This window comes from Lontra canadensis, unplaced genomic scaffold (assembly GCF_010015895.1).
Source record: "Lontra canadensis isolate GAN:19392208 unplaced genomic scaffold, GSC_riverotter_1.0 scaffold24, whole genome shotgun sequence".
NCBI lineage: Eukaryota > Metazoa > Chordata > Mammalia > Carnivora > Mustelidae > Lontra > Lontra canadensis.
The window spans coordinates 3449577-3469534 of NW_022631018.1; the positions used below are offsets into that span (position 1 = coordinate 3449577).

General features: G+C 45.4%; 1 protein-coding gene across 1 annotated transcript in view; it reads left to right on the top strand.

The window, feature by feature from the left end:
- The window catches only part of NIBAN1 (niban apoptosis regulator 1), a 149372-nt gene extending 136357 nt beyond the window's left edge, over positions 1-13015 (top strand). The window contains exons 10-14 of the mRNA XM_032862640.1: positions 1468-1629; positions 3176-3286; positions 5504-5611; positions 9950-10061; positions 11690-13015. Coding sequence (XP_032718531.1) covers positions 1468-1629; positions 3176-3286; positions 5504-5611; positions 9950-10061; positions 11690-12840 — 1644 coding nt within the window. The 3' untranslated portion in view covers positions 12841-13015. The remainder of the gene's footprint in view (positions 1-1467; positions 1630-3175; positions 3287-5503; positions 5612-9949; positions 10062-11689) is intronic.
- The last annotated feature ends 6943 nt before the right edge of the window (positions 13016-19958 follow it).

Below are 19958 nucleotides of genomic sequence, written 5' to 3' on the forward strand. Positions count from 1 at the left end.
CTTTAAATCATTCTTTGTAATGACTACATAATATTTCATGTCTGAATGCACCATGATTTATTCAACTATCCAAATGTTGCTGACATCATGGAGAAAACTGTAATAAATAACCTTGCTACATAGAGTATTCTTTGAAGCTTTCATTCCTGTGTGATAGATTCTCAAGACAGGTTTGCTAGGTTGGAAGGAGGGACTATTTTTCCTGTTAACAGATGTTTCCATTTGCATTTTAAAAAAAAGGATTTAAATTTTACATTTCCATCCACCGTGTATGACAGAGGACTTTCCTCCCCAAATGCCCATCAGTGTTAGGCATTACCACTCCTTTAAACTTTGGCCTGTCTGGTAGGAGCAAAGCAGCAACCCATTTTTCCTCTCTTGTCTGCTTAATTGTTATTTCTTAAAAATAGATGCATTTCATGTTGTGTGAGGAGGGACAAGTTTGATCCTGTGCGTTTGATCATTAATTCTACCTGGTGTGGCTCCCCACAACTCCCTTCTCGGGGAGAGTGATGTGTTCTCTTTACAAACAGAGTAGGAACGGGCCCTTTAGGAATTCCTACTTAGAGACACCGAGAACTCGAGCCTTGTCTCTTTTCTGTGACTTGAAAATCAGACAGCATGTCCTCTGTAATTCACAGTCATCCTGTGTTACAGCCCAGGTCTCCCTGGGCGTCCATTTTCAGCACCTGCCTGTCCTCTTTCTCTGCCCACCCCACCTGTTTCTTCTAGATATCCAGATTCAGGTTTTTAAATTACTTGAAAATCAGCTTGGACAATAGAAAGCATTCTGTTGGCAAGGACACCCATGGTGTAAGAGTAGGTTGGTGAAAACTGACATCTTTAGCAGAGGAGGTCCGTTGCTGCCTTCTTGCTGGAAGCCCTATGGCTTCATCGCTTGTGTAAACCGGAGGGGCAAGGATCCCAGTTTTTTAACTGGATGCCTCTCCCAGGCCAGGTCTCTTCCTACCACCCACCATAGAGAACCTATAGCAGAGGAAGCCCCCATGAACCCTGACAGAGCCTCAGAGAACTATGAAGATTCTGGCTTCATTCCTAGAGTCTCAGGGTCCAGGGGCACCCTGACCTTGTTAACGTAGGCTTTGGAGGTACCCAGAGCCCAGCAGAAATTCCAGGTGCCAAAAAACCTGCCTGCCTAGTTCTCAAAGTCTGCAAGTCAGAGCCCAGAGTCCATCAGGAGCTAAGATTGGAGCCCCCAAATACTTCCCTGGGTCCTCCCGTCATCCAGTGGGTTCTTCTCAGTCTCTGCCCTAGCAATAGACCTGCCCCAGGGACCCCTGAAGGAGACAAGTAAGACAATTGAAATGTCATAAATCTAGTGGCCTGAGAAGTGATTCACTCTACTAACATACGTTTGATCATTTAGTATTTATGTAATACAGAATATGCATGTAATCTTGCTCCTGAGTTTGAAGGTTTTTAATGTTTCCCTTCCCCAAAACGTAGCATCTAGACTGGCTCATGAATCTTCCACTGGATTCCATGAAGATGGAACCTTGTTACAGTAAAGTCAACCTGCTCCAGGAGCGTTTGCAGGATCTCAAGAGCCGCTTCCGATTCCCCCACGTGGACCTGGTGGTCCAGAGGACACAGAACGACATGCAGGAGGTGGGAGTGGCCGGGACCTCTGTGGGGGGTGAGGATGGAGACAGCAGAGAAACAAGGGCTGGCCGGCGAGACTGGGGTGCTGGTGCGGCTCTGGCCAATGAGGCCCTTTTCTGTCATTATCATGTTGAGTTGAGGATGTCCTTGGTCCTTCCATCTGGCTTCATCTTTCTTCCATGTTGATGAACATCAGAAAGAAAAAAAAAAAATCTCAGAGAGATCCAGTAGCATTAATTGATAATTCCTTGATTTGTCAAACCAGCACTTTTAACCTCGGCTGCACATGAGAATTGTCTGGGGAGCTTTTAAGAAATGCTGACGTCTTGGCCCCACTCCCAGGAATTTCCCCCATCCACATTCCCACTGCTTCTAATATGCAGCCAGAATGGAGAACTACGTTTACGTTAATTCCCTAACCCGGTTAAGAGTAAATCAGTCAATCAATCACAGCTTCATATTTGCATCTCTTGTGTCTACTTGGTAGTTTTCCTTTTCTCCCCCCAAAGGAACTTTTTCTCCACAAAGAAGCACAAATTCTTTCCGTATTATAGTGCTTTCTAAATGAAGAAGGGTGTGACCACTGAAACCAGAAGAACTCAGTTCTATTTCAGGGGTGTCCTGGGGGGAGATCACTCAGGGGCTGTGTGCTGTGCCAGACGCCCCCCCCTCCTCAGAGACAGATGCTCAGATAAGGTCACTACAGTGTTGAGAGTGCTGGACAAAGCTGTGTGTGCATGCTTTGGGATCAGAGGCTTCGGGAAGAAAGGAACACTTGTTCCTTAAAAGTTATAGGGCGGATTAAGTGAGACATCTTATTACCTAACCTGCGAGTTGTGAAGGATTAAAGATGGACTGGGGGAGCAAAATCGGGCAATGATTTAACAGAAGTCCCTTTGGTCATACTGAACCCTGGTGAAACCGATACAGGTACGAATACAGAGAATGAGAAATCAGAATTGTTTCTGTTTCCTACCCCGCGGGCACATCAGCCACCGTGCCCACCAAACCCCATCCCGGCCTCCCTTCCAGCCCGGCAGGGCAAGGAAGAGAAGTGAGGGGGTAGGTGAAGCGCAGAGAGCTGTGCTGGACTGGTTTGCATCCCCCCAAAAGCGGAAGTGCAGGATTAAAGCTGCCAAGGAGTAAGTGGGGTTGCCCCCCACCTCCCTTTGTCAAGCCTAGGGACTCACCCAGGACAGGGATGATGACTTACAAACTAGGGGAAGGGGCTGACCGCCAGAGAGGGCGGTATTCTCAATCCCATGGCCTCCATGGGTTTTGCAGCTCAGAGCATAAGAAGAAGAGAGGAGGGAAAAATACGTGTATGCAGACGTGCACAGGAGTGTGTGCGAGTGTGTAGTTCCCAGACTCTTACTGATCCCACTGGTGGCCCCTTTATTTCATAACTAGGTAGGGGACTGAGGACCTGTTGCCCTGGGTGGCCCCAGATTAGTGCCTGGGGAGGGGTTCTGTGATGGTCATCCCCTCCCTGCTCCGGGTGGAGACCCCAGCCTCTGACCAGGCGCTGTTCTGTGTCGCTTTCGGCTTCCAGCTGATGGAGAACGCGGTGTTCACCTTCCAGCAGCTGCTTTCCCCACACCTCCAGGGAGAGGCCGCCAAAACTGCGGTCGCCATCGAGAAGGTTAAGCTCCGAGTCTTAAAGGTAAAACCGGTGTCTCATTTGCGGGAAGCGTAAAACAAGTGTGACCCCCTGCTTCTTTTGTTAAGTGGAAGATGCCAAATTCTGGCTTTCCCTCTCCCTGTTTGTAGTCCTGCCCGCTTTCCCCGCGGGGGCAGCCATGGCTACCGCGCCGCGGGGGGGCCCCCAGCAGGACTTTCGTGCCTGCTCTGCCATCTAGTGGCAGCCGTAGGGACCACAGGTCCCCGGGATTCTTGTCCATCGCTCCAAGGGACCTGTTCTTGATAGAATGATTGCACTTGATATTTATTCGCTGTCCACTCTAAGCAAAGCGATGTGATAGGTATTACAGAAAATGTAAAAATAGGCAAGGTACAGCTTCCTTCTTCAAAGAGTTTACAATATAGTAAAACCTATATAAATTAGCCAACATTTTTTAGAAAAATCAAAATCTCCTGGCAATGGAAATACGAGAGAGAGAGAGAGAGAGAGAGAGACCTGCCATATGAAATATTTGTTTGTTTGTTTTTAAAGATTCTATTTATTTATTTGACAGAGACAATGAGAGAGAGAACACAAGCAGGGGGAGTGGGAGAGGAAGAAGCAGGCTTCCCGCTGAGCAGGGAGACCAATGCAGGGCTTGATCCCAGGACCCTGAGACCATGACCCGAGCTGAAGGCAGACGCCCAAATGACTGAGCTACCCAGGTGTCCCTGAAATTGTTTTTGATGTGCTTACTGCTTAAGTATATATATCAAAATGGTTTTAATAATAGCAGTTTGCACATACATGATCTAGTTTTCAAGCTTTTTTGTTTTTAACCTATCCTGTTTTGTTTGATCCTCACAAGGACTTGTGAGATGATCAGAATATGTCTCCATTAAAAGATGAGGAAACTGACTCACTAAGAACTAGTGTGACTTACTTAAGCTCAACAGGCTAGTCAGTGGTGAGCCTAGAGCTAAAGCAATTCTTAAATTCAGTCCACTGATTTCTTAACTACCTATCCCCCTAAACAGTATCTTGGAGCAGAAGATCCCACAGAACCTAGGAGGTGGTCCCTGAATTTTAGACCTAATCCTAATCCCTCACAGGTAGTAGGAAACAATGACAACCAAATCATTGAAATTAAAAGCGATATTTATGGGATGCCTCAGTTGGTTAAGCATTTTCCTTTGGCTCAGGTCATGATCCCAGGGTCCTGGATTCGAATCCCACATCAGGTTCCTTGCTCACAGGAAGCCTGCTTCTCCCTCTGCCCACTGCTCTCCCTGCTTGTGCTCTCTCTAGCTCTCTTTCTCTGACAAATAAATAAATGAAAGCTTTTTAAAAAATAAGAAAAGCAATATTTATTATGGGAACACAAGTAATAATGAACTTGCAATTGGAAAGAAAAGATAGTATCAATGTCAATTTCACTTCCAGTGTCAGGAAACTTTATATGTCCCTGGATAGTCCATTTCTTCTCTGGACACTTTGAGTTGCAAGAACATGCTTCCTAATGTGAACCCAAAGCTGTCACCACTGGTGATTCTAGTTCTATTCTCTCTGTTGATGTCCCTCTCCCACATAGTGCCTTTGGTTGTTTGAATAGAGCTATAATTTTTGTCCAAAGTTATCAACTCTAGTATAAATGCCTTTGTCTCATTAACTATTCCATATTTGGCCTGACCATTCTGCTCACATGCCTATGACTGTGTTCCATTGTATCTGTGACCCTTTTAAAGCGTCATCTAAAACCAAACCCTGGTTTCTAGGTTTGACTGTTTCATGCTAAACTTCTTCGGTTAACATGCCACAATGTTAAAGTAGCTATGAGCCAGGCCCTCCCTTTCTTTGTGGAAATCATTACAACCCACTCATCCTGCTTTTTGGATGTAAAGTGAAAGAAGTAGATGATCTCGGCTCCTACAGACCCACTCAGGACAGGGGTGATGACATACAAATGCACCCGCCATTTCTGTCCCCAACTTCTTTATAATGCAGAAGTTACTGTTTTGATCTTGCCTCAGTTTCCCTATCTATAAAAGGGAGGGTAAGATGGGTCTTTAATAGTCATATGCTCCACCCAAAGTAGGAAAGAATTGCATAGTAAGATCTTTGAGACCTTGGAAACACCGTCAGGGGCCTCAGAAATAGGGGGAAAAGGGAGACAAGTGAGTGACTGAGTTTTTGTTTAAGCAAAAGTTAACAGATTGCAATGTTGCTATTCAGCATATGTTTCCGTCTCTGTATTGACAGCAATATGATTATGACAGCAGCACCATCCGGAAGAGGATATTTCAAGAGGCACTGGTTCAAATCACACTTCCCACCGTGCAGAAGGCACTGGCATCCACGTGCAAACCAGTAAGAGGATGGATTACTCCAAAAAGCCTGCTTTTTTTGCTGTGAAGTCCAAGCAAGGTCTTTTGCTAGGATGTGCTTGCAAACAGTAGACTAGACCAGGGTGGGGTCGGCAAATTTTTTCTGCACATGGCCAGATAGTAAAGATTTGAGGCTTCGTAGGTCATACCGGTTTTGTTGCAACTACTCAGCTCTGCTAAGCGCAAGAGCAGACACAGGCAGTACATTAACAATGGGCGCTTCTGTGTTCCAATAAAACTTTATTGATAAAAGCAAACAGCTGCTGTATTGGCCAACCCCTGGACTAGACAGACTCTCAAAGGTAATGATCTGACTTTGAGCCAAACGAAGGGTTGTCATAGAGCCCCTGAGGACACCAGGTGCTCCTCATCATAGTATGACTACTGGATACCACGTGTCCTCTGAAACTCGATCACTACATCCAGGAAAAAACCTTGAGTAACACAATTATAGAAGGATATTTTTTTTAATGTTTGTTTGGTGAAGCCAATAAATGGAAACCATTTAAAGCTGCTACCAGTGACAGCTGTGACTATGAAAGTGTGACTTGGTCTGCAGAGCAGCACCATGCATGAGCCACCTGTGGAGGCAGTTTCAAGTCCTGGGTTCAAGTCCTGGCTCCTGCATGTATTGACTCTGGGGACTTGGACAAGTCACTTTTCCTCTTTCTTCAACCAGATTCCATCTTCTTGAAAATGAAGATGATATATTTCTCAGTACCTTTAAGATTGAGGAGAGTGAATTATTAATATTTGATGAGTGCTGACCATGTGTTAGACACCATGTTAAACACTTTGTGTAGATTATCTCAATAATCTGGGGCGCCTGGGTGGCTCAGTGGGTTAAGCCTCTACCTTCGGCTCAGGTCATGATCTCAGGGTTCTGGGATCGAGCCCCGCGTCAGACTCTCCGCTCGGCGGGGAGCCTGCTTCCCTTCCTCTCTCTCTGCCTGCCTCTCTGCCTGCTTGTGATCTCTGTCTGTCAAATAAATAAATAAAAATCTTTAAAAAAAAATTATCTCAATCTCATGACAACTCTATGAGGAAGTACTATTTATATCCTCATTGTACAAATGGGGAAACTTGAGGATTAAGTAATGGGCCCAAAGTCATGGAGCTGGTAACCACCAGAGTTGGAACTGAGCTCACACTCGCTGATAACATGGTGTGCACTCAGCGAATGGGATATACTACTACTATTACTATTTCTATATTTCAGAAATGATCTATGAGCCTGGATATTTTTAATGCCTTCTCCCTCTTGGAGCAAATCATAAAGAACTTATTAGAATTTAAAAAGGACTTTTGGGCAGTGTAGAGGGTCTCCAAGAATTGGAACATTAAAATCCTTTGAATAAGTTCTTTTACTGCAGAAATTTCTTTGGTTATTTTTATATTCTATAAATGCTTTTTACTTTAGAGTCTTGGCTTATCTAGTACCTGGCATTTATTTCTGGGAGTTTGATCAAACCACAGGAATAAAGAATCTGTCTATATAATGGTCCTTTGGCCATGTGTGTAAGGAAAAGTTTAGCCACCCAAAGGATCACTTAGTCTGCCTCTGGATTTGTCTGCTCATGGACATTCTCCTTAGGGTGTTTTTCAATCCCAAAGGTCTCAGAGCCACCTTCTCCCAGAAGAGGAAAAAGGCAAAGAAAGTCCCCTTTTCTTGTCTGTTCCCTTTTTCCAAGCATCAACAAAGTCGTACCCAATCTGTAATGTGCTCTTGTGATTTTTTAATCAAGAGAGATTGGTTTCCAAAGAAACTGAGACCCCAAGTTTTCAGTAATGAAGGATATGATTTCAGTGCCAAGAGATTTCTTAAAATCTGGATTTACAGGGACGCCTGGGTGGCTCAGTTGTTTAGGCCGCTGCCTTCAGCTCAGGTCACGATCCCGGGGTCCTGGGATCGAGTCCCGCATCGGGCTCCTTGTCCAGCGGGGAGCCTGCTTCTCTCTCTGCCTCTGCCTGCCACTCTGCCTGCTTGTGCTCTCTCTATGACAAATAAATAAATAAAATCTTTTAATAAAAAAAAAATCTGGATTTACAGAATGGGTAAGTAGGGGACTATCTGCTGCACTGAAGGATTCTTTATTTTACTAACATATGTTTTCCTTGGTTCTTTAAATCACAGCTTCCTAGATCTGTGGTACTCAGTCCAGTGTGTACATTGAAATTGCCTGGGGAGCTGTAAAAAAAAAAAAAAGAAAAAGGAAAAAAATTCAGATTCCCCAAGACCCGCCATTAAGGATTCCAATTAAATTGCTCCAAGGAATTAAACATATGTCACGGTTCAATCAGTCGATATAGAGGACCTATGTTATAAAGCTGGACATGTCACAACAGTATAAACATCCCTAGAAAATTGTTCCTTTCCACACACTTACTTAGCTGTTGGAAAATTTTTAAAAAGATTTATTTATTTTAGAGAGAGAGAGAGAGAGAGAGTTGTAAGCAGAGGGGAGAGGCAGAGAGAGAGAGAGAGAGAGAGAAAATCTCAAGTGGACTCCGAGCTGAGTGGGAGCCGGACTCGGGACTCAAGCTCACGACCCTGAGATCAGGACCTGAGCCAAAACCAAGAGTTGGAAGCTTAACCGACTGCATCACCCAGGTGCCCCTAACTGTTTGAAATTTTAAAGGTCTACTTGTCAAACATGTATTGACTATGTATCAGATAAGATCCAGGCCAGCGTCCCTGCCGGTGGGAGTTCGGAGCCTACAGCAGCGGGCAGGCCGGGATGAGCACAGCCATAGCCGATGGGAAGCTCACATCTTTTCGATCCTTTGGCTTTGCTCTAGAATAGATCTAAAGGGACCCCATTATGGCCTGTTGCGATCTGGGCTGGGGCCCCCAAGTCCTAGCACTGAGTTGTCTACATTTGGTGACTTCTGATCTCCTGCTGAAAATCCTGTCCCTTCAGCCAAAAGGCCTCAAAGCCCTCTGCTAAGGCCCTGGCCGCTGGGGCCCTTTGAGCACCATTAGCTATAAGGATTTTTGAGTTAATCACTGTCATGTGATTTGGTACATCTTGATCCCTTCTCTGTCCTCATACCGATAACTGGAATGTGATTTGGTACAGTCTGATCCCACCCTTGACCCCAAGCCATCTGGAAACCCTTGGAGAGCGGAGGGGGCTAAAGGATAACACACCTGGCCTGGGTTGCCTTGGAGAGAATAAGTGACTGTCAGGGCCAGCTGGCAGGAAAGAGAAGAATGTTCCTGAAGAGTTCTTGATGGGAGTCTCCATACCCGGAAAGGGTCCCCTTCTAATACAGTTAAACAGACATCTAGTCCAGGACCCAGCAATTTCACTTCTAGGTATACAACAAAGATTTAAAAAAAAAAAAAAAAGTCCTTAAATCCAAAAAAATCATGCACAGGAATGTTTAAAGCAATTATATTCATAATATCTCAAAAATGAACAAATTTGAACACCATAAATAGGATAGCTGAACAATTGTAGTTTATCCATATAATGAATGCCTTCTATCAACAAAAGGGAACGAGTTACTGATACACATGGCAACACGGATGAATCTCAAAACCAAACACACAAGAATATGTGATTCAATTTACATAAACTTCAAAAATTAGAAAAACTAGGGACACCAGGGTGGCTCAGTCAGTTAACTGTCTGTCTTTGGCTCCGGTCGTGATCTCAGGGTTGGGAGATGGAGCCCTGTGTCCGGCTCAGTGCTGGGCATGGAACCTGCTTCAGATTCTCTCCCTCCCCCTCCACCCCTCCCCCTACCACACGTGTTTTTTCTCGATCTAAAAAAAAAAAAAATTAGAAAAACAAATCTGTTGTGGCAGATATCAGAGTGGTGCTTATCTCTTGTTAGGGGTGTAGACTGGAAAAAGGCACAGGGTGCTGGAAATAATCTCTATCTTGATCTGGGTTGTGGTTCCACGGGTATAGTTATACACCTAAAACCACTGAGATGTACTTGTAAAACGTGTATTTTACTGTGTGTAACTTATACCTTGGTAGAGTACTATTGGAGTTTAAAGGGGGGAAAAAAGGAAGAAGGAAACATTTGGATTGTGATGGAAAAAAAGGAGGCCTTGAGACCCCGGGCTCAGAGACAGGGCCTTGAGATGATTAAAATCTGTATCGTCTACACCCCTGAAGTACACAGAGCGTGTGCACAGTACGGGACATCGTGCCTTGGTGGTTGGGGAGAGGGAAGGGCATGACCAGTGACTGAGTGCCCCACACTCCAAGGAAGGGATCTTGAGGGTGACTCATGCTCCCTGTACCTCCTCTACAAACTGGCGTCGCATGCCTTGTCCTCTGTCTTCCTCTCTCTCGCCCTCCAGGAGCTCCAGAAATTTGAGCAGTTCATTTTTGCAGATCACACCAATATGATTCATGTGGAAAATGTCTATGAGGAGATTTTACATCAGAGCCTCCTTGATGAAACTCTGAAAGGTGAGGAAGACTTCCTTGGTCCTGGAGGGAACAGCAGATACAAGGGAGGACCCCTTCAAGGGAGGCCAGCTAGGTTTCTCAACAGGTGTGAAAGGGGAATAGGAAATCGCTCCTGGTTTCTTGGGAAGACAGAGAAGAAAGGAGAGGAAAAAGAGGGGGACACCAGCCTTGACCGAGAGTCATGATCTGACACACACTATGTTGGCTCATTCAGTATTATTCCTTTGAATTACAAATAAGAACTCTGGGAGACACAAATTTTAAGCTTCATTTTTCACAGAAAACTGAGGTTTGTGGAGATTAAGGCTGGACTGTCTCATGAGCAGCTGTCTTCCTCCAGCTGCTCCAGACAGAACAAAGGAAAACAGGTGCTTTTAGCCATAGACGCCCAACCCCTCCCTGGGGCAGGAGGAGGTGACTCCAGGAGCACGGGTTGCCAGCTGCCTCCTCAGCACATTCCTCACGTCCTGTCAGCTGGACAGAAGCAGATACAGGGCGCCGACACAGTTCTCTGTGAACCTTGTTGGGACTCCAGCACCCCCTGTCCTGTGGAGTTAAGCCTTGCTTGTGATAGGACCGTGGACAGGACAACTTTGGTAGAAATATGCTGGACAGGGCTGTTCCCCAAAACCGTAGGCCTGAAACGTGTCTGGTCTCCATGGCGAAGGTGTTAGGATCACCAAAAACCCTCCACAAAGAAAACAGGCAAAGCATGAGCCCCCGTAGCTAATCCAACAAGATGAGAAATGTAAAGACGTCAGCCCAGCGTCTGACAGGAAGGGTTCCCTCAAGCCCACTGCCATTCCATCATGGCACCTTTCCGCCAGTTAGGAAAAGGCTCCCTTTCTCCAGACACCTGACTGTGGTCCGTCCAAAAACATTGCTGTGATATACCAATTTTATCAGAGTAGGATGCTCTACTGCTTGTTCCCGGAAATTTCTGCCGAATACACAGATCTATGCTCTCTCTGACGTGAGGGGCGCCCCCTTGGATATGAAACCATTGGGCACCGCACAGCCTGCACAGCTATCGAGGAGGCCTGTGGTCAAAAATGTCAGCTGCTATCGTTGTCATTGTTGTCTTGAGTCCTCTCAAGTTCTCTGAGACTGAGCTAGAAGCACGTAGGTCTTCATTCTAGACACTAGAGGTCAACAAGGCTCTCTCTGCATGCTTGGTACTGAGTACCCAGCACACATTCAAGACGGGACTACGAGAAGCAGCAGAGAGATGTAGGCCTGCCCCTGCAGCGGGGCCTCTGTGGCTGATACAGACAATACTATTCTAGGTTGCGAGCTCCTTGAAAGCAAAAGCCCTATTTTATTCATCTTTGGATTCTCAGAGCCTGTCCCATAGCGGTTGCCCAGTTTGCACCCATGAATGAGGGAAGGAGTGAATGAATGAACACGGCAGATGTCCAGAGTAGAAAACGAGCTTGTGGGCTTTGGTCATGAAGGAAGGAGACCGGGAAGGCGGGGGGGCAGGGGGGTATCAGCTGGAATTTGACATTGAGAAATGTGGGTAGTCAGAAAAAGCTGGGAAGGGAGTTTGGCTTCTGGATGACATCGGAAAGTGCAGGGTGGCCGGGGCAGAGGGTCAATGTCATGTTCTGTTTTTTGGTCTCTCCCAGTGATAAAGGAAGCTGCTCTCCTGAAGAAACACAACTTATTTGAAGACAACATGGCCTTGCCCAGTGAAAGTGTGTCCAGCTTAACTGATCTAAAAACCCCCTCAGGGTCAAACCAGGCCAGCCCTGCCAGGAGAGCCTCTGCCATTCTGCCAGGAGTTTCACAGAGCGAGACACTGAGTAACGAAGTGTTCCAAGAGTCAGGGGAGAAGAAGCAGCCTGGGGTCCCTAGTCCGTTGGCCAAAGGAGAAAGCCTGTCCTTCCCTGTCCCCACCCCTCCCCCAGATGGCACCCGACAGGGGACTCCAGGTACGGATGACCCTGTTGTGGCTCTTGTGACTACAGAGGACACGGCAGGAGCCCTGGGCACATCCTCGTCAGAGCTGGAGTTTGGAGGGTCTCCTGAGGACGGAGAACCGACCCACGAAAAGCCAGAAGCCAGCTCTGACTTGGGCTCCTTAAAGGAGCTCAGAAATTTGTTGACGGTGACCATTGAAGTGCCAGTGGAATCGGCCACCCTCGAGATTGAGAACGTTTCCCATGAAGAGACCCGTGCTCCCCCAGAAATTGAAAAATTAGAGGAAACAACCCAGATCGACACGGAGGCCGATCAAGCAGCTGCCTCCAGTCGAGACAGCTGTGAAGGGAGCGAAATCAGAGAGAGGGAGGCCCATTATCCCCCTCCGGAGGCGGAGGCGGAGGCGGAGGCTGGCAGGGTGGAGTTGGGAGGGTTGCTGGGGGCTCAGCTGGCCTGTGAAGGGCTCACCGAGGGTGTCAGCAGCGCAGGCCCCCCAAAGCAGCAAGCAGAGGCCGGGGAGCCCACTGAGAGGGAGCTCCCAGCGGGGGCTTCCAGACCGGATGCCCAGGAAGGAGAAGGGGTCAAGGCCATGGTGGAGGGTGAGGCCAGGCCACAAGAAGGTTGCATTTCCAGTGCTCACGACACCTGCCTCCATGAGAGCCAGGGTTCAGCGGAAGAAGCCCTGGGAGGGACCAGCGGCCTGGCCCAGGCTACCGCTGCCGGTGCGGATACAGAGAAGGTTAAGCCTGCTGGTGTTCACGAGTGCCAGTGGGTAGTGGAGCATGCTCCAAACTTCGATCTGCTTGGTTCACAAGAGGCGGGGGCGAGTACCCTAGGGCAGCCCTCCGAAGAGTGAAAGGGACGATTTGGCATAAGTATTTCTTTGCACAAACTCAGCCAAAGGTTAATAGGTATGGGTATGCTTAGGGGTTGCACACAAGCTGTTACCGAAAAAAAAAAAAAAAATTAAGTACTTCCTTAACATGTGTAATGAAACCAGAGGAAGTGCGCACGGGCCGTGCACACTGAGGTAGACCTTTGTGAACTGAACTGCTCTACCATGATTTACAGCTTCAGCATTTTGGTGGGACGTGTTCGGGGTGAGAGGCAGCTGAGGGTGTCGGAGGGAGGCAGTGGCGTTCCAGCGAAGACGAAGAAAACAGTAGGCGCACAGTTTCCAATACACTGCACGTTTTCCTCTAATGTACTTCGAGGCTTTTTAATTTGGGGTAAGAATGCAAAGGTATATTGGAAATCCGGCTTCAGCAACCACTAGCAACCTCGCTGGCTCTGAAGGGCTCAGCATCCATCCACAGCCAGACTGTGGGCAGGGGTCGCTGGAAAAGAAGGGCAGCGCCTGAGAGATTATGCCCGAGACAGCCCTGGGAAAGCGGAGCAACAGTGGAGGAAGGTTGTGGTCTGTGGGGCTGTCTGAGCCTGTTACTAATTCTGCTATCAATTTCTTGTTAATTAATCACGTTGATTCTTATTAATTAATCACCTTTTGGGGAAATTCAGATGTGGCAAGGAAATTTCCTTGGCGTGTTTAAGCCTGAAAGCATTCCAGACTATTCTTCGACTGGGCAGACGGGCCTTAGCTAATGGTTGAGTGTAAAAGACTACAGGTTAAACAAGCATTATTCGAGTACCTGCTGTATGCCACGGGCTGTACTGGGCATAGTGACAACAGCAACAACAACAACGAAGAAGGAGAAAGGGGAGGAGGAGAAGGAGGAGGAAGAGAAGGAGAAGGAGGAAGAGGAGGAGAAGAAAAGATAAAGTGCTTTGTCTGGCCTAAATTAAAAGACCTACAGGAATTTAAAGGAAAAAATATGCCAATTTTCAAACCATGACAAGTTTGTCTATCCGTTGAAATGGTCCTGATTCATTCCCAAAAGGGGAATAAAGTGAATAAATGGGAAAGAAAGAAAGAGGAAAAAAAGAGGAAGAGAGAAAGGAAGGAAGAAAGAAGAAAATGAAAAGCCCAGATGGACATCATCAAGTTCCAATCAAGTTTCAAAGATGTCACCAAAAGTGGACATCATTTGTTTGGTCATTCAGTAAGTTAACTGAGCCCCTATGATGTTCCAGGTGCTACAGATACTGTAGTGAAAAAGACTCTGTTCCCCTCTCCTGGAATTTACACTTCCATGGAAATAGACACAAATACATCTCCTCAATGGATAGTGACCTAGAAATGTTAATGTTAGAGAACTTACTTGCAGAAGATTAAAAAGCTGTGTTCTGTTATCCTTCCAAAAAATACCGTATCATTTCCTAGAAGTTTAGTCCCTGGTGGTACCTCTTGACATTTCCTTCCACAAATTTTAGTATCAGATCCCAACATACTGTCCTAAAAGCTTGTTTTGATGATCCTCAGCAAGTTTATATCAGCTGTTTAGAGAATTTTTCCCACAGTTTAACTCTTTTAGCAGGAATTAAAATCTTCTTCTGTCCAACTCCCCATGAAGAATTTCTAGGTGATAGGGGCACCTGGGTGGCTCAGTGGGTTAAGCCTCTGCCTTCAGCTTAGGTCACGATCTCGGGGTCCTGGGATCGAGCCCCACATTGGGATCTCTGCTTGGTGGGGAGCCTGCTTCCCCCTCTCTCTCTGTCTACTGCTCTGCCTACTTGTGATCACTCTCTCTCTGTGTCAAATAAATAAATAAATAAATCTTTTTTTTTAAAAAAAGGAATTTCTAGGTGATAAAGAATGAATAATAATCAGTATCATTATAGTCTCATATTGAATCACATCTATGAAGGGTCTCCTTAGAAAGAAGGTAGAGACCCCTCCTCCCCGGTCCCTGCAGTACCCAGTGCTCACTCTTACCCTTGCACTGAGCTCAAAGTACTGAAATTGTGTCTACTTCCCATCTCTTCTGGGGCTTCTCTCTTCAAGGACAGAGACTGGGGTTTATTAATCATGTGTGCTTCCTGCTAGAGATACACAGCCTTGAGTAATGGCTCCCTGCCTTCTCAAGTCATTTTCATGTCCCTAGTGCCTTGCACAAGAACCAGCTGGTGTCGAGCTGCTCAAGACACGTGAGACCTGCTTACCCCCCCACGCTACTGCGCTGGGGCTATTTGGGGCTTGCTGTCAGGCAGGGAGACATTTTTAATTGGGCTTTCTGCCCTTGGGGAGCCTTCCCTTAGGTCAAGTCCAAAGTCCAAGAGGCAGACAGCCAGATGGTCAGATGCGTTGCCCAGTAAGTCTGGGAGCCAAAGGAGGAGTGCGCAGCCTCACCAAGGACTGACCTTCTCTTCAGGAGAATGTCAGCGAGCAAGGAGGTCCCAGCCTTGCTCCAGCCCATGCTGGAGCTTCCCAGGTTCCTTCCTTTGCTCCACTCAGGGCTTCTCGGACGCCTTGGAAAATTAAGAAATTTTTCCAACCCTGAAAGAAAGCAGATCTGCATTGGATGGATGACTGTCAGTGCCCTCCCTTTACCCGTCCCGTGGGCCAGAGGGCACTGGGCACTACATGGTAGGACATACTTGAGAACACAAAGAATTTTTCTGTACATATTTCACAAAAGACAAGTTCACTAGACTAAGTGGGATGATTGTGCCATCTAAAGATGGAACAGGAAAATAAAGTTCATTAAAAATATTTCTTATTCATTTTAACATGCTGAATGGAGTAACTTCACATTACTATGAGTTTGTCTCATTTTTAGTAGATATGTTGCTTCAGTGGCTTCCAGGTTAGAGCAAGGTTATTATAATTTAATTGATCAGCATGCAGATCTCCTGCGGTTGCTCTGGGGAATCTCTCCTCCAGGCAAATCCATTAGAAATGCATAAAGCCTCAGGACATGGTTTTTGGGGAAAATTCCATGACTTCAAATGAGTCATGTTACTATTGACCTTTAACAAAGAGAATATTTGCCTTGAAAAAAAAAATATATCTTGTTATTTTTTTTCCTTTGCAGCTTAAAGTGGAGATAGTGGTGCTTTGAATCCCGCAGAGAAAACTCTTTAAAAAAAAAAAAAAAGTATTTTGGACACCACAAGGGTAAGATTCCAATCTGTCCAAAAGCTTTTATAAAGAGTCTGCCTGTGAAAAACTGCAGGTCCCTGGGCCTGATCTTTTACATTTTATTGCAAAGTTTCTCGAGTCTGGTTTTGTAACCCTCCAGACTGGAGTCTGTGATTTCCAAGGGTTTCACAGTTCTGCCAGATGAGTGAATTTCACTCTTTTTCAAAAGTGCTAGGTGCTGTATGCTCCATAGCAGTTTTAATCTGGGGAAAGGAAGGACATCACTGACTAAAACGATCAGGTTCACTAGGTAAAAAAGTTGGCTATATGTGTCTTCGTACTTTAGTATAAGTAAGCGGGTTTGGGGACTTGCCTTCTGAAGTCTGGAACTTCAAGAAAAAAAAAATCTATACTGTGGATGGGTTTTTCTGGTCACTGTGTAAAGCAAATAGACTTAAAGCACTTTGTAACCACATATTTACTCTGCCAAGTGCCTATATTCCAATAAAATGTTCATCCTTGAAGAGTTGTCCAAATGTCATATTTATTTAGAATGGGGGTGGTTTCATCTTTCAAGCCAATATCATACTTGAGCTGGGAGGAACAGCCCTCAGATAGAAAGGTGAGTCACTGTTGTTGCACTATGGAACTTTCAATTTTCTTTTGTCAGAAGGGAGTCCACAGAGAAGTCACTTAATTGTCAGATGTGATTATGCTTTGAAAATTATGCTTATTTCTTTAAGAATCAGAATATGTCTATATTAATGAGCAATTACTCTTGGCATAATGGGACTACTTTTTAAACAAGTATATCTTCAATGGGTAACACTAAGCAAAACATTCCTTCTTTCTATGATCATAAATAAAACAATATGACTCACCAATAGCCACAGTTGCTCATTCCTCTGTGAATTCATTCATCCAAAAAATAATGATTGCCTATCTATTATATGCAGGCATTCTAGTGGGTACTGGAGAAGCAGAGGTGGAAAAGGTGGATATGGTCCCTGACATTGGCAAACTCAAATTCTCATGATAGACATGGCCAGGGAGAGCCTAGAATGGGTATTTGCTAACTTGTTTGTCATGCAACTTGTCTATAACAGTTTTAATTCTTCCTAAGCCAACAGCTCCAGCCAGGAAATGAAGAAACATTGGAGAAATCAAGCCTAGCAGGGATGGGGACACTGGGTGTGGCAAAGACTCTACCACTCCATCTCCTTCCATACCAATCTCCCAACATGCAAGAATCATTCCCAGAGTGGCTCCTCCAGAACTTCTATTTAGGGCCAAGGATCAGAATGGAATTGGGGGTACCAATTCCCATTGGAGAGTCCATTAATTTGAAATGTCTTCTACATAGCTTTTTCTTAGGTTATATGTTTGTTTATGTGATTTGGGTGGAACTCATGGACATCTTGGGAGGAGTCCATTAAATAAAGCTCTTCTGTCAGCTGGGCTTGGAACCACTCCTATTTGAACACCTCTCAACCTTTGCTGTAGTCTTCCCTTTTCCAAGAACTTCTGACCCTCCTTTCTCAATCTGGCCAATTCCCACTTTCCCTGTAAGAGTCAGGACAAGTCTGGACAAACCTTCCCTTCCCAATAACACTTTGCTGAGCTATCACCCTCATTTACTTGCCCACTTCTGCTGTTCTCTCTCACTTTATTGCAGCCATCTACCGTCTCTGTGCCGCCCTGTCTTCAATCTTTGTGTCCCTAGAGTTTACATCCTTGTGTACAGAAAACACTCAATAAGTACCGAGCAAATGAATATCTATCACCAATCCCAGAAGTAGGAGACAAGTGGTGAGGTAGCTCCCATGATTGCCTGACGCAGCATAATGGTCTATGAAGCTGAAAACTACTCATCTTTAGCCTACTGAGAGTTCTGTCTTCATGATGGAATTTCATGGCATCTTTGTGCACACCTGTCTCTCTGGGAGAGAGTATCAGAGTCAAGTCACCCCACATCAAGCTAGCTAGTAGGAACCACTCCTAGGTTTCAGAACACGAGTCTCCACTGGATTTTCCTGAGGTCCCTATGACGTCAACAAGGTAAAAAGTTAAGTTTATCCTTAAATTCCACCCAAATCTGTGAGACATGAGCAAATGCCCAAGAAATTCATGGACAGCATCTGCCTTCTGGCAATCCTTCCTCTTGAGACTGGGCAAGGAGCAGGAAAGAGGCTGTGGTCTCTGCTTTTAGGGAACATGGTCCAGTTGGGAAGACAGAGAAGCAAGTTGTGGTTCTGCTGGCAGAGGAGGAAGTGTTCTGGCAGCACAAAGGAAGGGCAAAAGACTCAAGAAATTTCCCATTTGGTTTTGAACCTATCGAGACTGCCCATTATGCCCTGCCTCTTTTACTTCATCTCTGTCATGGGCTAAAATCCAAACTCTAGCTACCTACAGATACCCTGAAGAACATTTTTATCAGGATCTCTTTACACCCAGCCCTACATACTTTTCTCAGGAATCTTGTGGCCCCTCTGGATGCTGATCCAGACCTTCTGCAGACCCATTGTGGTTTCATTCATGGAAGCCAACTTCATGGATTAATTTTCCCCCTCTGGTCTCCATACAAAAGGATACACAAGAGTAGTGGTGAGGCCTCTCTTTCTATTAGCAATTCTAAGTGGAACTGTTGGGGTAGGAAAGTAGGTTTATGTGTTGGGGAATTCCTCTAAGGTACTGAAGTGACTTTGAAGCTAAGTGATGTCTTTTGGTGATAATACTTAACCCCTCCTTCCCTCCCTGCCTCTGCATTCTCTGCAGGTTCTTGAATCATGTGGGGGACTGTGTTTTGATACATTGGTTTGAGGGAGATCATGTGGGGAAAAAGGAAGATATTTTTATTTCTATGTCAGAGGCTTCAAGCTTTGAACCCTTAAATCATTGATTCACATCTTAGAATAAATGATGCTTTCCATGCACCATCAGGATTCATTCATGGGGTAATTTTTTCAGAAATATTTATGGATATCTACTAATCTGCTGTAGACTCTGCTAGGCCCTGGGAACAGAGTGGCAGATCCCTACCCCAGTTGCATTCAGACTGTGGATTATCTTTCCTGCACTGACAATTTCTGTTACTGGACTGATAGGACAGTCATTAAAATTGGGTTTAGGACCAGATACTTACCAACATGGTCTAACACTCCTTCATGAATATATGGTAGCTTAAACCATTTGGAAATGTGACTTGGGCCTGGTGGTGACTTCATACCATGAGCACATGTAGAAGGTACAGCCTATGTTGCTCAGCTAATGAAGCAGATTTAGTCGCCATTTAACTGCAGAAAGGAATCTTCTCCTCCTCCCTTCTCCTCTCAACTCAAGGAGGAGAAAACTGTCCTCTCTGTCTGCAGGTTTCCAAACTCATAGCTGCACTGAACTTCAAAACACCAAGAAAAGCCATTTAAATCTTTTTGCCGAGCTATTTATTTCCAGTATATATGGCTGTACCAACCTTGGAAAGAATCGTTTACAAATAGTTTGCAATAATGTGGAGAAGGCTTAGCCATGGTTTTTAATTTTTAAAAAATCTCAAGAAGATTAAATATCTATGCATAGGGGGGACCTGGGTGGACCTGGTTAAGCCTCTGCCTCCGGCACAGGTCACGATCTCAGGGTCCTGGCATCGAGTGCTGCATCAGGCTCTCTGCTCAGCTGGGAGCCTGCTTCCCATTCCCCCTCTGCCTGTCTCTCTGCCTCCTTGTGATCTCTCTCTGTCAAATAAATAAATAAAATCGTTTTTTAAAAAAATCTTTGCATAGGCAAAAAAAGCCTGGAAGAAATTTTGCTGAAATAGAAACAATAGTGGTTTGGGCTAATGAGATTTTAAATGTTTATTATCATCTTTTATATCCTTCACCCTGCCCCACCAGGTTCCACAATGACGTGTTACTGTCAAAATTGGAAAAACATGAGTGTTTAAAAAATATTTTAAGTTTTAATTTAAATTGGGCAAAAGGATCCTCTGTTCTTCCAGAATC